The sequence below is a fragment of the Meleagris gallopavo genome, chromosome Z (genome assembly GCF_905368555.1).
Source record: "Meleagris gallopavo chromosome Z, MGAL_WU_HG_1.1, whole genome shotgun sequence".
NCBI classification, from domain to species: domain Eukaryota; kingdom Metazoa; phylum Chordata; class Aves; order Galliformes; family Phasianidae; genus Meleagris; species Meleagris gallopavo.
Window position 1 is genome coordinate 25974312 of NC_139435.1, and position 16821 is coordinate 25991132.

The following is a 16821-nucleotide window of genomic DNA, read 5'->3' on the forward strand; positions in this document are numbered from 1 at the left end:
AGTTAAAATAATAGATGAAAAAGAATACTTTATGACTTTTGCTGCTGAAAATGCTGAAGTAGGCTGCTGGTAATTCAGTTTATCACGAAAAATTTTTGATAATCTAAGTATTTAGACTGCAGCTGCTGATAGCAGTCCTGGAAACCCTAGTTTTATGTGTCTCCTCAGGTGTTGTTTTTTCTGCATGAGATGAAACATTTTTTAATTACCTTTTTGTCTTTCTTTATCAAAAATGTGGGAAACTGCAAAAAAAATAGTTGCATAATTCATAAATAGGTGTACTTGTGAGACTGATATGTTTATTGAGGCTACCTCATTTTCTGTTGCCAAATTTAGCAGGTACCACATGAGCTGTTAAGATGAAGCATCAAAATTGAGGTACTGATTTCTTCCTGAGTAGTTAGCAGTTCTGGAGATACAGCTAGAAACAGAAACATCTTCGCGTTTTCAAACAAAGGCAACACCCTAAACCCAATTAACCACAGGCCTCAGTAAAGGAAGAACGGGAAAGTCCAATCCCTTCCATTTTGGACTACAGTGAACAGAAAGACAGATGTGAAACATACCTACTTAATCCCCAGACTGTTGTCTCACTATTTAGAGCCAAACAAGGCATGAAATGGTTAAAGGAACTACCTGCTTGTTTTTCATTCCTTTTCTCCTCCTTCACTTGTGAGCTGCTAGAAACAGAGGGATGGTTAGAAAATGTGTAGTTTCATGGAAGCTTTTGAAATTAAATAATTATAAAGATGCTCATGTTTTTCAGAAGCCATATTTTGAGAGACAGGAAACCTAGTTTCTTTGTCATTAGCTCTTCTAATGACAGGTTATCTATAATGCTACCAGAAAGCAATTGCATATGATAGCGATGACCTTGTACAAGTGAAAAACTGCACAGTGAAATTTTTCTTCCACTGTTCCTTCTTTTACACAGGAGATAGAATGATGCTGATCTGAGAGAGACCTTCTCAACCTGTGTGAAGAGTACATAAGAAATGTCTTTTGCCTGTCCTGCAGTGGGTCTGGTCAGCAAAGAAAAACAACAAACTGGTGTTTATTTCCTGTCATCCTAAGGAGAGAGTGGTTTTTATTACTCTCTAAGCTAAAATTCTAAAAAGCAAAGAGGAGGAAAGAAGGTCAGTCTTCTGTACACTAATTTCATGTGGGATCAAAGAGAGTCTTCAGAAGAGGCCACAGTGCTGAATTAAGTATTTCAGTTGATTTCAGATGTGTAGCTTTCAGCAGTGCTGAGGCCCCTGACTCCAACTACTGTAGGTAAGAAATGCATACCAAGTGCTCCAGGAAGCATCAAACACCATGTGTTTTGTTTCAACTGTGTGTGTCAATTTACATCAAATTAGACTTTCAAAAATGAATGCATCCATTAAAATGGCAAGGGTTTATTAAAAAATGCTTCATTCTTGTTTTTCCACAACCAGATTGTCCTGGCCTGTCCAAGAGCAGGCTGCACATTTGGATGTTCTTTGCACGTCAATCTACTAAAGCTGCAGCTGGGCTGTGCACTAGGAAGAGCTCTGAAGGTGGAGATCAAGTTCCAACAGACGCATGGGAGTGCAAAGAAGTAAGGCAGTACAAAGCACTATCTTGCCACGTCCAGTATCTTTGGCGCCCAACACATATGCCAGATCATAGCTATGAGTGATTTGTAACCAAGCGATAACTAAGTTCAAATTAACAGTAAGTGTTGTTAGCTTTATCTTGGTGACGTAAATAAAGGATGGGTGTGGTAGGTAAGTTCTATCCAAAAAGGTTGCTAGTTTATTCTTCCCACTGCAATCCTTTTCCAATTAGTACCAGCCTAATAATAGCACATTTTCAATATTTTCTTTCTCCGTTTTTAGACTTGTCTCTGAGATCTCATTCTTCTATAGATCCTTTTCTGTTTTTTCTTACAAAGGTATCTATATTTGTTTCTATTCTCGATTTTTAACATTTACTTCTGTTAAATCTTTCAGCTCTTCTGTGTTTCTCTGCTTCTGCAAGGACACGTAGCCAGTGCTCTTTGAAGACCTTGTGGGTTGACATTCATATTTACATACATTTGTACTAATGGTGCTCTAAGAGTTGGTGAATCCTGAAGAGTAAAAGATAATTAAAGATAATTGTCACTGATAAAATTTCAGACCTTCATTGTATAATAATCTACCATTCCTTGCCATATGTCACTCTGCTCTGTAGATAGCCTCCTCAGCACACTGGGAATGGACAGGCAAGCATTGCCGCCTTCCAACAGATGATTGTACCAAGGCAGGTATTTGATGAAAATAGGACAGCCTAGAACTGAATTGCCTCTACGATCTCCCGAATCCACCTGTAGGACCTTTTTCTGTTTTCCCTTTCAATTAATCCTGGGTACTGCTTATTTTGCAAAAGCAGTGAGGGCTTTTTTGCACCAAGGCTGAGAGGAACACACCAGCGAGGACACATCACTTTGCAACACAACCACAAGATTCTTCCTAAAAACGGCCCTTTAAAAACTGAGCTGCAAGTGAAGTTGAAGCATACAGTAGCGCAGCCTGCATAGTGCCAAACTTGACTGGTATGCGGCGTTGGTATGTGTGGGTTTTCCTTCTGCAATCAATTACTTTAATGGTAAGAAGAAGTCATATTCATGGTGCATGTACATATTGGCAGAACACCGCCCCAGATAAAGAACTGGCATCTATTTACATCTTAAGTCTTGGCTTCGCAGGCTGCAAGCCTACGAATTCACGCTGTAGGTGAGGCAGTCGGTCCTTGCAGGAGGGGCTACACCTGCTGCTGGCAGCACGCACGTGCCCACTAACAGGTACCGACTCTAACGCACTCCTGACGTACCTCGCTACGACTGCCTGCCCAAACCTTACACCCACGTGCCAGTCGACGGAGAAGCGATCTCGGTTACTCCCATGACCATGAAGGGCAGATGAGTATGTGGGTGCGTGACACCAACACCGCGGTACCCAGACGGGGTCGGTCCGAAGATGCGCGATGGGGTCTGTAGCCGCCTTCCTCCGCAGGTGCCTCCCCTCCTTGGTGCGCTCGCTCAGATCCCCTCGGAATCCTCCAAAGGGTCCGGGATCGGGCAGGGGGTGCCGGGCGCGGAGCGGGGTGCGGTGGGTCGGAGCCGGCGGCGCGGGCGGCTGAGCCCTCCCACCTCGCTCGATTTCTGCGAGGAAGGTGAAACGCGGAAGTTGCCAGCCGAAGCGGTCAGACGGCCGTCGGCTTTCCAGCCCGCAGCCTGCAGCACCAATAAAAGCACCGAGGCAGCCGCCCTGCCGTGCGCGCAGTCGGCTCCTGCGCCCTCCGCATGGCGACGTTACCTGCCGCCGACCGGAGGGCGTTCGCCCTGAAAATCAACAGGTGAGATGCGTCCGCCGTGCTGCGCGGGGCAGCTGCTCGGTGGGGCCGCCGGGAGGGCGGCACGGCGAGCGGGGCGCGGCTCCTTCGCGGAGATACGCCGGCGCGGAGCGGTGCCCCGCCGGCCGAGTCGTTTCCGCGGCGGAGCTGTGGTGGTGTTGGGCTCCTCCTGCGCACGTAACGGCACGAGGGTCCGAGGGACGGATTGCCGCGCTTGGGAAAGAGGGGCTTACGTGGGGTATCGGCACGGCAGAGGCATCCCTCGCTGTGCTTTTTTCACTTGTACCTTTTCATCTGTGTAAAGAAAAAAATAACCACTTTGATGTAAAAGAAGTTTGTTCCCCTGTGCCCCTCGCAATGAAGTGAGCGTCCAGTGGCTGGCCGTCGCATTGTCGCTCCTGGCCGTGAACTCGCGAGTCCCGTCCCAGGGAAGTGCTGGCGCTCAGCTGCTCCCTGCTCTGCGGTGGCCGCAAGAAACCAAGACAGTTATTTCCATACCGGTGTGCCGAAGGGAAACACGAGGCTGCTTTTCCATAGTCTTGTCATCAGAAGCTAAAACTGTGTTTCCAGAGGGGTTGGTGTAAGTGTGAGATGACTGAGCTTGCTGACACGTAAGAAAGCAAATAGCATAATAGTAATACAAACTGAGGAAGAGGCCAACCTCAGAGAGAAAAGTATGCACAGAAACTCCACCTCCCCCGCAATCTGTTGGAAGACATGGGGTTTTCAGCTGCAGAGGATAAAATTAGCTCCACTACCATACGCCTTTCCCATGGCAGAGCGCACATCAGCATACCTTTCCATTTCCCCTGAGGATTTATTTTAAATTGGTGGTGAATGTTCACAAGAGTGAGATATCATACTAAGAGGCCATGAGATGAGCAGTTTGCTGCTGGATCCCCCCGTGATTCCCTGTAAATTGAAGCCTTGCTTGAATAAAGTGCATATCTGGCTGATATTCAGAGAGTTTGGGTTATTTTTTATCTTCCTATTTTTAGGGTCAGCTTTCTGGCAGCTTCTCCCATCCGTGGTGATGGTTGCTGTTCTTCTGTACAACTGAAGCCTTACAAACTAGTGCAACAGTGCCAATTAATCTGGCTCACAGAAATTTACTATTAAGAACTGTTCTGAAATTGGACCGTTACAGTTTTATTTTTATCTCCTCTGGTCGGATAGTGGAGCATTCCATATTTTTTGTAGTAAACCAAATGTTTGGGTATTATATTCTTCATGTTCTGGATGTGGCTGAACAACCTGCATGTTTATTTTGCAAGTAAGCATATTCTCTTTTATACTTTGGGAGGGATGATACATATTTGCTAGCAGAGCATCGTCTCTGTTTCTTCAGAAGGACCGTGTTGTTTTTGCGCAACCCATGCACAGTTTGTTCTACTACCAGTAGAGTAATATTAGGTCAATGTCCTAATTTACCTAACTGTACGCAAAAGGCTGCTCTGCAGCTATGAATTTTTCTTCCTCTTTCTTTAGTTCCTGAACTTACTTCTTCAAAATAATAAAATGAAAGTTGGTCATTACTGACAAAGCATCATTTACAGGAGTTGCTACACTGACTGTATAATTACTCTGCATTATACTCTCCACTATAAATACACATTCAAGCTGTACTCTCTTTCACTCATTTCTCATTTGCTGGTGAATTGACTGTATGCTACTTTTAATGAGGACCAGTTGAGTTTTAGGCTCTGAACTGGTTCTTTACTGCCTCTGTGCTCCTCATATAAGGTGAGCATGGCATGTTCATTAAAAGCGTGACAAACTGTGCTAACCAATGTTCAGTAAAAAATTAGCAGTGACATAATCTGGAATGTTGTATTAGTGCTCAGGCATCGTGATTTAAATTACTGAGTTCTCGATGATGTGCACTGAGGCTGCAAATGCTTCAGGAAGGAGCTATGACAAGCATCGTATTTGTTTAAAGCAAGGGCAAATTTTAAAATCAGGTGTTAAAATATGATCAGATTTGTGAGCTGTGTATGCAACCTGCCCACATAACCACGTCTTTCTGTCACTTTATTTGCCCTTCCGCCCATGTTTGCTGCCCCAACCTGTTGCTTCCTGCCTTTTTTAATCCTGCAAGGACTTGCACATATGTTCTTAATGCATGTATGTATGAGTAGTTCCTGCTGTTCTAATGGGATAACTTTTACATATACTGATGTTCATTTTTTATGCAGAAATTAAGGAGCAAGCATTTAAATTAGTGTCCCTGATTCTAGGCAGCATGCTGACAACTGACCTGTGTGTTACCTGGAGTAAGCGGCTAAAAACTGAGCAGGACTTCAGAAGGCATCCAATGCATGTAACGTTTATTACATGAGAAAATAAATTTCCTTACAGCTTTATACTTTATTTGAAATCAAGCCTAAGACTTCACTAAGCTATACTGTCTTTCCAAATGGATTTCTGTGCAGGACAAAGAAAGGGGAAGAAAGCTCTCCTTAGCATGCAGTGTTAGGAGGCCTTTATGGTGCTCTTAGAATGCTGTAGGTGTCTATTTTGCTGAGGAACCACTAGGGGATGTGAGGAAGTTCATCCTAGTTTCTGTGGAAGAAGAGGCCATTTCCAACCTCCTCTGATAACAGATCTATTTTCAGTGCAATTTCTTTATGGGGATGAGGCATATATTGCTTGATTGAATTTAAATAAACTCTTATTAAATAGATATAATGAAATGCTAACTGCTTGGAGTGGTTTTCCAAACTTCATTACATTGGCCAAGATGCTTCTTGTTTGTTTTGCTTTAAATGTATTAAACCAGCTGCAGAGAGAATCTCAGTCCTTTTCTATCTTGCATCTACAACAGGTTTATGTGGTATGTATAAAGACGTACTTTTTAAAAGATGTGGTAAATTCTCCATGTCAGTTCTTTGCATAAAGCAAGTCATGATAGAAATCTTAATAAAAATAACTGTTAGAGTATTTGCTGTGTAACCACTGCCAGCTTTTAAATGCTGTTTGGTATGTTGAATCAAATATGACTACTGAGACACCATCTAAGTCTATGTACTGTCAAGACATTGGTAGTATTAAAAATCATTTTTGCTGAGCCAGTCTAATTCAGGAAGGAAGATCACAAGGGAAGACACTCTTGATGAAACGGCTGAATCCTCTTAGTTAAATGAGTTGCACCCTGGGAATCTGAGTAGGGATAACTCAAGTTAATAAGACTTTTCAAACTTATATGCAAAACAGTATGTTCAAACAATCAAATAGTAGTCTGTCTGGATTGGGCTAGATCTATACCACAGATACACATTGCAGTATAGCTTTTAAGAGAGGCTAGAAAATTCTAATTGCTGTAGCAACAAATGTCTTTTTATATACTGCATATGTGAAATAGGTGTGTTTTTGTGTTTTGTGCTGAGAATGTTAACTACTAATAGCAAATTAAGGGTAAAAAAAAAAAAGGGATGTCTAAAAGTTCTGTGATTTACACGTATCAAGCTGTTTATATTAAATGGCCAGTTTTCTTAGACTTCTTTAAAGTTATATGTGAAGCTGATTTTTTTTAATATCCTTCAGAAAAAATTACTCTGACTTGCATGTGCGGAGAGCATAAAGAACAGGTTTACATCTTATTCCTGCATGCAGTTTCATTTAAGAACCTTTTAATTTGGCTGTCAAAAATATTTGGGCAGTTGTCTTTCAGAAATATAATTAGACCTTTCATTAAGTATTATATCCAGTTTTTCAGCTGAATTCAACCTATGTTCTCTTTTTTCCCAATTGCCAGAGTAGGTTTATCCTGTTTCCAGCTTACAGGGATTGTGCATGAGCTGGTTAAAGTATCTTCTTAATTCTTTCTCAGAGCCACAGAGCCAAGGTTGGCAGGGACCTCTGTGTCCACCCGGTCCAATCCCTACCTCAGGCAGGGACACCCAGAGCAGGGTGCCCAGGGCCATGTCCAGGACAATCAGTATTTCCAAGGAGAGACTCCACGACCTCTCTGGAAAACCTGTGCCAGTGCTCAGTCACCTTTTAAAGTAAAAAACATTTCTGATGTTTACATGGAAACTCCTGTGTTCCAGCATGTACCCTTTGCCTCTTGTCCTGGCGCTGGGCATCACTGAATAGATTCTGGCTCCGACCTCTCTGCACCCTCCCCTCAGGCATTTATGGACATAGGAGGCTCCAGGGGATCTTACCAATTCTGAAAGCTGAACAGTCCCAGCTCTCTCAGCCTTTCCTCACAGAAGAGATGCTCCAGTCCTTTCCTCGTCTTGGCAGCCCTTTGTTGGATGCTCTCCAGAGTGCCCACATCTCCCTTGTACTGAGGAGCACAGCACTTGACACAGTGAGAAGGAGCACTTATCCTGACCTCATGGAGATATTTCGTCTAATGTGGCCCATCATACTGCTAGCCTTCTTTGGTGCAAGGGCATATTGCTAACTCATGTTCAGTTTGGTTTCCACTAGGATCCTCAGGACCTGTTCAACAGACCAGCTTTCTAGCTCGATTCCCCTCAGCCTATTCTGGTGCCTGGGGCTGATCCTCCCCACATACCGGACTCTGGAGTTCTCCTTGTTGAACTTTGAAGGATTTCTGTTAGCCCACTTCTGCCACCTATCCTGGTCTCTTCGTATGGGTAGCAGCAAGACACAGAGTCTACAGTATGCCAGAGCAAACCACTCCTTCCACTTTTGTGTCTTCTGCAAACTTGCTCAGGGTGCATTCTGCCCATTGCGTAGGTCACTAATGAGGACAGTAAACAGGATTGGATCTGGCACTGATCATTGGGGTACACTGCTGTTAACTAGTCTCCAGCTAGCCTGCAGGATGCTGCACATTCTCTGGGTCTGGCTGTCCAGCCAATTTTTGATCCAGCTCCCTATTTGCTCATCCAGCACATACTTTATTAGCGTTAGACTTAACAGATATTTGAAAACCCTAATTCTTATGTGACACTTCATTCCAATTCTTCCTGACTTACTGCAAACTGGTTTGTCCTAGTTCTTTTTATAGCATCATTGTATTGATGTCACCTGGATTTGTATTCATTACATGGAATAGACTGTACGTACCTCTGAAGCAGATGTGAAGGAGAGAAAGATGCTTTTATGCTACTTTATAAAGGTCAGTTCCTACTACAGCATCTGCATATGGGCGTTTTACCTCCCACCCTGCTACTGTCTGAGTTCATGACAGTCTGAGTGAGCAAAAAAATGGTGAAGAAATTGAGTTGATGCAGTGGTTTCATCCCTGTTGTGTCAGCCATGACTGATGACTGCATGTAGAAGGCTAAGCAACTTCTGTTACAGGTCTCAGGCAGTTTTTTCTATGGGTATAACAACCTCTCTCTCTCCTTTGGGACATTTTTACAGTACTTCTCCACTCCAAGGGAGGGACATAACCTGCAGAAAAGTAATGTAGATTTACCTCAAGATCAAGAATATTGAAGCAGGCTAGGGAGGGTTCCCGTCTATTGTAAGTAGCTCTGCAGTTAATAGAGGGAACTTCTTAATGCCTGTGAAATTATCTTTTTATCAGTCCTAGAGATAATTCATTTGCCTTTGCTAGGGTGTTTCCTGTGAGAAGTTAGGCCAGACTACTAGTGCAGTTTACAACCACGCTTGAGCAGATGGCAGATGTGGGTGACGCACAGTTTGGCTGGTCACTGTGTATAATATAAACCAGCATCAGCTGATTTGCGGCTCACATTCTGGCACTGATAGCTGTTGCATTTCAGTCCAACTGTATCAAAGCCTTCTGTGTCCATCACACTAGGCCTGGGAGTAAGCTGTGCCACAAGAGAGACAACTTCATGGAAAGAGAAACATAGCTATAATGTTTTTTCTCAAATTCCTATAAACTGTTTTTTTCATAGACCAGACTTAGATTGCATGCTATTGAGTTTTGTGCAAGCACAGATTTAATAAAAAGCAATCAATGTGCAAAACAGGGTGTGTCCATGTAAAACTGTTTGAATCCTCAAGGTGAACATTCATTTGTCCTCTAGAGGTGGGTTGTAAATCAATTACAAGAGTGAGTCTAGGATGCAAGCAACTTTATACACCAGGGGTATGCCATAGGATATTCATTCATAGTGTTGAGCTAGATCTCTCTAAGTATTGACTCATATTTCGAAGATAAGATTATTCAAGACTCTCTTACTAGATGTGACATCCTACTGCCTATCACAAAAATCAAAATGCACAGACCTTTCTTACAGAAAACTGCAAAATACTGTTACATTTTTTTTGCCTAAAATTAACTTTTATGAAGAGGAAAAGAAATAGTAGTAAAATATCCTCTTACTACTTTTTGACGATGCTGATGTCTTTGGATATTTGTAGTGATTTACTTTTGGTTTGCATCGTTTATCCTATGTTTTATGATTGCCTTTTTTGGATGTCCCCGTTTTACAATCAAGGTGACAGAAGGCACTTCAGTAAGGGGCTGATACCAAATACAGACCCATCCAGACAAGGGTTTAGATTACACGTATGGGAAAAGTGAGCTCCATAATGTAAATGTGCTCTTTATTAGCAAACAGCCTCTGTAGAAACAAGCAGAATAGCATTACCTTTGAGACAGATGTTATGGACAGCTGTTGTTGGCAGGAAGCTAATCTTTACATCTGACTGGATACTCAAATTGTGTTTAAAATGTAGCCATCTATTTTCCATAGTAGTTGTTGAAGACTGTTGTTATACTGTGCTTAAATTTGTGCAGTCACCAGAGCCAGACATCATAATCCCTGCTGCATGATTAGAATACTGTCTCTGGAAGATGACTGGTGAGCAGGAAATAGACTTTAGGATGCATTTTAAAATCCATTTCTAAAATCGTATGTTCCTCTCAGACTTAAAATTGGAAACGTTGGGAGCTCTACGCTGCAGACAGTGCAAACTGTGATGAGGTTCTGCTTTTATAACGTAGGAAATGATAAGCTTGCACCAAAAAAAATGAAGTTGGGGTTGAGAAACTTGTTTATGTCCACCAGGTCCCACATATACATTCCTTGCTTTATCCTTCCAGGTATTTTTCATTTTCAGATAGGAAACTAGCAAGGAAGAAATGTTTAATGTTATATGTTATACCCTCTTCTGTTTCATGGTCATTAAAAATCACTGTTTAGTCCAACAAAGTTGTCTATTCTAACTTTTTTTAATTTTGTAAAAAACACACAAAATTGTACTGTTGTTTGCAGCTGTAGCAAAAAGTCTGGGCTGTGAAAAATGCTTACCTGATAGCATACCTGTCCTAACTGTTTACCATCAAAGATGCAGTTACAGCAGAACAGGTCCAGACCTCAACCAGCTGTTGGGCAAAAATCATTAAAAATATCCAAATAATTTTTCCTTTTGACTTTTGTAAAGTAATACCTGTATGTGACGAGTCACACAGTTTCCTAACTCCAGTAATAATGACTTCTTACAACACAGTACACCTGGAGTTTGTAGTAATGTTTTTTTTCCCTGAAGTCAAACCAACTGGATTAGGTGAGGTAATTTATTTCAGTTGTCACATGAGTTTAAATTTACTATCATTACAGTAACAAAACCTCATGTCCTGAATACTGTCGGAGTAAAATATAATCTTTTTCCAAGCCTCAGATTTTATAGATGAATCAAAAAGTGAAACAGAGTTATAATTTGTGATAGCAAATTGCTTGCATCATCCTAGTATGTGTATAGTGTAAATTCTTTAGCATTTGTACCTCTAGTAATAGCCAGCAGAGACCAAAATATTCTTTTTAACAACTTTGTTAAGCGCAAAATTCTTTGGACTTTTTCATTTATATCAGCATGAGTGGAAGATCTTTTGTGTCTATCTTAGTTATTGTTCTTGCTCCCTTTGAAGTCCAACTTCTCTGTTCTGAAAATGACAGAAAATGACCTCTTCATATACTTGAAATTGTACCCAGTATTTTCTAGGTATACTGTCCTAGTAGGAAATCCACTTTTTTAAACTATAAATTTAAAGCTGTAAAGAAAAAATATTATTCTGAGAAATAACCAGGAAAAAGCAAACATGTCTTCTTGTTATTGGTCTGGCGTGCAAGCTTTGGAGGGGCAAGGTTTGTAGATTTACATGTGTTTTCCCAACAGCCAGCTCATGTATCAGGCACTGCTTTTCAGACATAATTGTGAGGCAGAAATTAGATAATCTACAGTGTTACGGACAACCCATCTGAGTCATAAAAAGCTTACAGCTACAACAAAACCTAGCGTCGTATTCCAAGTCTCTGGTCACAAGGGCAGAAGTTGAAAATGCCAGTCTACCCATATCAACTTAAGTCTTACACGATGTCATCAGTAGCATCGCAGCAGGGCTTTACTGTTTCCAATGTGAAACAAATTAAAGATTACCCATAGAAATATCACACACAAAGTCTACAAGTACAACTCTACTCTGTGCTTAGGAAGTGGGGGGGCAAAGTATTAACTCAAATGCTTTTTTTTTTTTTTTTTTTCCCAGTTCTGTGTCATTTAATTCTCTCTTCCTCTGACTTACGAAATGTTGACATTATTGCAGTGCTAAAGACCCATCTATGAACATATTATGGATTTCACTGGATTAGTAATGAAATACACAAAATACACATTTTCTTCTTCTTGCTAAAAATAAAAACCTTTACCTTGATTAAAAAAAAAAAAAAACACTTCATAAAGTAACTAACCCTATCATAGCAAAAAGAAAAAACTCCCCATGAATAAAATTTTCTTATTATTCCTAACATCTGACCTTCTTTCATTTACTGTTAATAATTGTTGATTAGGAAGAAAGTGGAAGCAAAGCTTGTTTACTGTTAAACTTGATGTGAATTTTACAAATGATCGGCATTACAGTAGCATTTTTGTAATGAAGTCCTTCTGAACCTCAGGTGAAAAGTATGAGCTGAAAGATAAATCCTTGCACTTGTGCCATATTCTTTTTGTTTGATGTGGTAGAACAGTGCAGAATAAATAAAAACCCAGAGGCCAACTGAAGCCATTCTATGACATTTCAGTCACAGTGTAATGATCACTAATGGTTTTGAAATTGTTCTTGCTGTGATAAATGATCCAAGATTTTGGAAGCATTTTAAACTGTATAGTAAGCAATAAACAAATGAATAAAGAGTTCAGCCCTAGCTGCAAAGTATAGAATCTTCTGCAGAGCTCAGGGCATGTTTTTTAGGTGCCTTTTCTTCAACCATCTCAGCTGAAATGAATGTATAAGGAGGACTCTGTGTGAGCACACAGCAAATACTCTGAGCCAACCGCATAGCATTATCCTTAGATAAACAGAGATCAATCTGTATGAAAGATCTGCATCTACAGTGTTGAATGTTGTTTGATTTTAACTTAGTGGACAGAACAATTTAAAAAATATGTTGTTTTCACACAAATTTATCTTCTGTTAGCATCTGAAATATTCATTAGAATCTTTGTATTGATGTATAAACTTCAGTGTCATACTCCCATAGACTTTACATTAATCTTATGTGATCAATTTGATAGTTTCTTTGCTGTAAGTATGCAAGAATCATTACACCTGCAAACACTTCAATTATGAGAACCAACCAGAAAGCAATGCACACACTTCTCATATGCATGTTATCTGTGGAGAACAGTGACCAAAAAGCATATTATTAAAACATGGGTCATTAGTACCAAATCCTAAACCTTCTGCTTCTTACACAGGCAGAAAATATGGTTGTGCTTTTCTTCCACTGTTTGGATTAGAGTTTTAGTTAGTTAGTTACTGTATGCTTATGTTTCTTTCTGAGTCAGAAGCAGCAAAACTGAGCTGCAGTGAAAAGTCTTTAATGAGTGAATGGCGCACATGACCTGGGACAAAAATAAAAATTAACCTCTTGCCTGTTTTTATATGTAACAAGCTGCCAATATAACTCTTCCTAGACTTCTTTCTTTACTCCTGCACCATCTCCTTTGAGAAGACTATGGTTACATTTTGGCTGTCTTGAGTAGGATCGTTATTGCCTCAGTTGATACAGACTCTTAATGTGGTAGACCCCCCTAGGCAAATCTGTGCTGGAGGATGTACAGGGAGCTGCCCCTGAGCTGCCAGGGAAATAGCTGCTAATTCAGATCAACCACTGCTGTGAGCAGTAACAAGACTGAGTTCTGCTGCCTTCAGGACAAATTAGAAGCTTAGAAGAAAAACAGGCAGTTCCACTGACAGCGAGAGAAGAACTTCTAAGCAATATTCCCATATTGCTACGTGTTTGGACTGTTGCCCAAAGCAATATGTTTGTGTGTGGGAGTGGAGGTTGGGTGTAGATAGTTATAGCTTTTTCTCTTCCAGAATTTTTGGTTGTTTTTCAGTAGTAACTAGAGAAGTCACGTGAAAGGCAAGTCCTGCTTGATCAACCTGATCTCTTTCTATGATCGAGTGACCTGCCTGGTGAATAAGGGAAGTGCTGTTGACGTAGTCTACTTAGACTTCAGCAAAGCCTTTGACACTGTTGCTCACAGTATTCTCCTGGAGAAGCTGGCAGCTTGTGGTTTGGACAGGTACACTGTTTGCTGGGTTAAGAACTAGCTGGTTGGCCAGGCCCAAAGGGTGGTAGAGAATAGAGTTAGATTCATCTGACGACCAGTCATGAGTGGTGTTCCCCAAGGGTCATTACTGGTACCTGTCCTGTTTAATGTCTTTACTAATGACCTGGATAAGGGCACTGAGTGCATCCTCAGTAAGTTTGGAGATTACACCAAGTTGGGAGGAAGTGTTGATCTGCTTGGGGTTAGGAAGGCCCTACAGAGGGATCTGAACAGGCTGAATCATGAGGCCAGTGGGATGAAGTTCAACAAGACCAAGTGCCAGGTCCTGCACTCCAGCCACAACAACCCCAGGCAGCACTACAGGCTTGGGGCAGAGTGGCTGGAAGACTGTGTAGAGGAAATGATCCTGGGGGTATTGGTTGATGCTCAACTAAACATGAGCCAGCAGTGTGCCCAGGTGGCCAAGAAGGCCAATAGCATCCAGGTATCAGAAATAGCATTGCCAGCAGGAGTAAAGAAGTGCTTATCCCTCTGTAGTCAGCACTGGTAGCTGACCTCAAGTACTGTGCTCAGTTTTGCGCCCCTCACTATGTGAAAGACATTGAGGCCCTGGAGCATGTTCAGAGAAGAGCAGTGAAGCTGGTGAAGGGGTTAGAGCACAAGTCTTATGAGGAGGGGTTGAAAGAACCGTGATTGTTCAATCTGGAGAAGTGGAGGCTCAGTGGTGATGTTATCACTCTCTACACCTACTTGAAAAGAGACTGTGGTGAGGTAGGACTTAGCCTCTTCTCCCATGTAACTAGCAAGGAGTAGAGGGAATGGCCACAAATAGCACCAGGGGACATTCAGGTTGGACGTTAGGAAATAATTCTCCAATAGAGTTGTTGGGTGTTGGAATGGGCTGCCCAGAGAGGTGGTGGAGTCACCATCTCCGGGGGTGTTCAGTAAACGTTTAGATGTTGAGCTGAGGGATATGGTATAGTGGGAAATATTGGTGATAGGTGGGTGGTTGGACTAGATGATCTTAGAAGTCTTTTCCAACCTTGATGATTCTATGATTCTGTGATTAAGAACTCAGAAAAACAACAAAAGCTACTGGAGAATGTTCTGCATCAGTGTCAGTTGGAAGGGATTATTCCTCAGGATAGCCAAGACTGAATATTTTACCTGTCAAGCCTAAGTTTTCACTATTACACTACAAGATTTTCTCATCTATATACGTTTAAATCTGAGTGTTTCACCGTCCTTGGAGATAGTTCTTATAATCCCTTTCTATTTCGTTTTTGTCTTTTCTTGCTGTCATTATGTAGCTGTCTCTTGAAGAAGACAACTCACTGTTCCTCAGAGTGTGCTGGAAGAGATCGTCTAGGTGTTAAAATTTACTCTTGATACCTCCATCTGCTGCATAGCTTTTAATTTCATTTGGATAACTGGATCAGTAGATGTGTGAAGCATACTTTTAAGATCATTTTTTCTTTCTATGAAGATTCTGCTTTTCACTTAGTAGATGATCTTCAAAGCTGTTCTCTTTCTCTTTTCTCTATAAATCTCTAGTTGTGTTTAAGTTTTCATGATACCCATATTACAGAAATTCTTGTTGTCCTTGCTTTTAAACGGATTTCAAAGAACTACACTGTTGAGTAGAATTCTGTAGGTAAAACTACAGAACTAGCTTCTTGCATTATGTACATTCATACCATTCTAATTACTGAACCTAGTGGTGCTCAACCACGAATGTAACATACATTAGAGAGACAGAATAGATGGCTGTTTTATCTACCTTTCCCTACACCTTGTTGAGCCCAAACTGTAACCCAAGCCTGCAATGAGCTCTGCCTTGCAATGCATCTCAGAATTTGACCTACAAATTAAATTCAATTAAAAAAAAACTACAGATATGGTCTGTGGTCACTTCAATTGCAATCTTGATTTAATACGTTATGCAAATTGTATACTTCACATTGGAGAGTATTTGTGAAATGCAGGTCTCAGCTTTCTGTCAGAAGTTCAGGAGAACTGCTGGAGGACGGTATCTTTGGTGGGACAAGGTTCTTAAGCAGGGTAGCAGCAGTGTTGGCTTTTTTTTTTTTTTTTTTTGGCTACCCTGATGTCCCATTTGAATGGGTCAGGAACTCTGGTGAGCTCCAGCTTCTTCAGGATTTACACCAGAGGAGTTTTGCATCATCGTTCAGGCTGGTCACATCAATACGTAGTGAAGCAATGAAGTCCAATGATATTTTGCTTCAGTGCCATGGAGCGACCAATGATGTAAAGAGTCTTGGAGAGCTTTAGTCTTCTGTTTTTCATGGGTTTATGTTATCTTACAACACACCATAGTAATACTGACCAACTGTGAATTCAGCAGTGACTTCTGTCAAAAAAACTCCCCAAAATCTATACCTTTCACTTTTCAGATGATGATTCCTTTTTGTCCTTAAAAAAAAAAAAAAAAAAAAAAAAAAAGGGCAGGTACCAAAGTGAACTGTCTATAGAAATGTTAGCACTGCTGGATCCCATCTCTGATCTGTGAAGGGAAACAATTGCCCAGATGCAGCTCTGCTGGTTGTTCAGTGTTGTAGACCGCACTGTCTATAACCTCAAGTGTCCCACCACTGCCTTTTAAGTGAGAACATTTTTCCCAATTACTTTCTTACTATATTTTCTTACTATAAGAAGATTGCTTCTCCCCTTTATGGATATAAGCTGCTCACTATTTTCTTTAAGGCCACTGTTTTCTTTATGCCACCTTTTACGTAGTTGAGGACATCTGCTGTTTCACCCACAGTCAACTCTTTCGTAAACTGAAAACATCCACTTCTTTCAATCTTTTCTCATCATCCTTCACAAGCTATTTAACATTCTCACTGTTTTCTTTGACAGGTTTTTCAGTGTAATTGCTTCTTCCTCTGCTGCATTCTTACAGTATACATCAGCTTTGCCACTGTCATTGGCTTAAATAAATAGAAATAACTTCCCTTTTTCTGCACT

General features: G+C 41.1%; 1 protein-coding gene across 4 annotated transcripts in view; it reads left to right on the top strand.

Annotated features, from left to right (window-relative positions):
- Positions 1-2548: 2548 nt before the first annotated feature.
- The window catches only part of DOCK8 (dedicator of cytokinesis 8), an 83397-nt gene continuing 69124 nt past the window's right edge, over positions 2549-16821 (top strand). For 3 of the 4 annotated variants that reach the window (XM_085212804.1, XM_085212805.1, XM_085212806.1), the window contains exon 1: positions 2550-3363. In XM_085212804.1, the coding sequence (XP_085068930.1) occupies positions 3311-3363 (53 nt within the window). In that variant the 5' untranslated portion in view covers positions 2550-3310. Of the gene's footprint in view, positions 3364-16821 lie in introns of all 4 variants that reach the window. The other variant, XM_085212807.1, reaches the window with a different exon arrangement.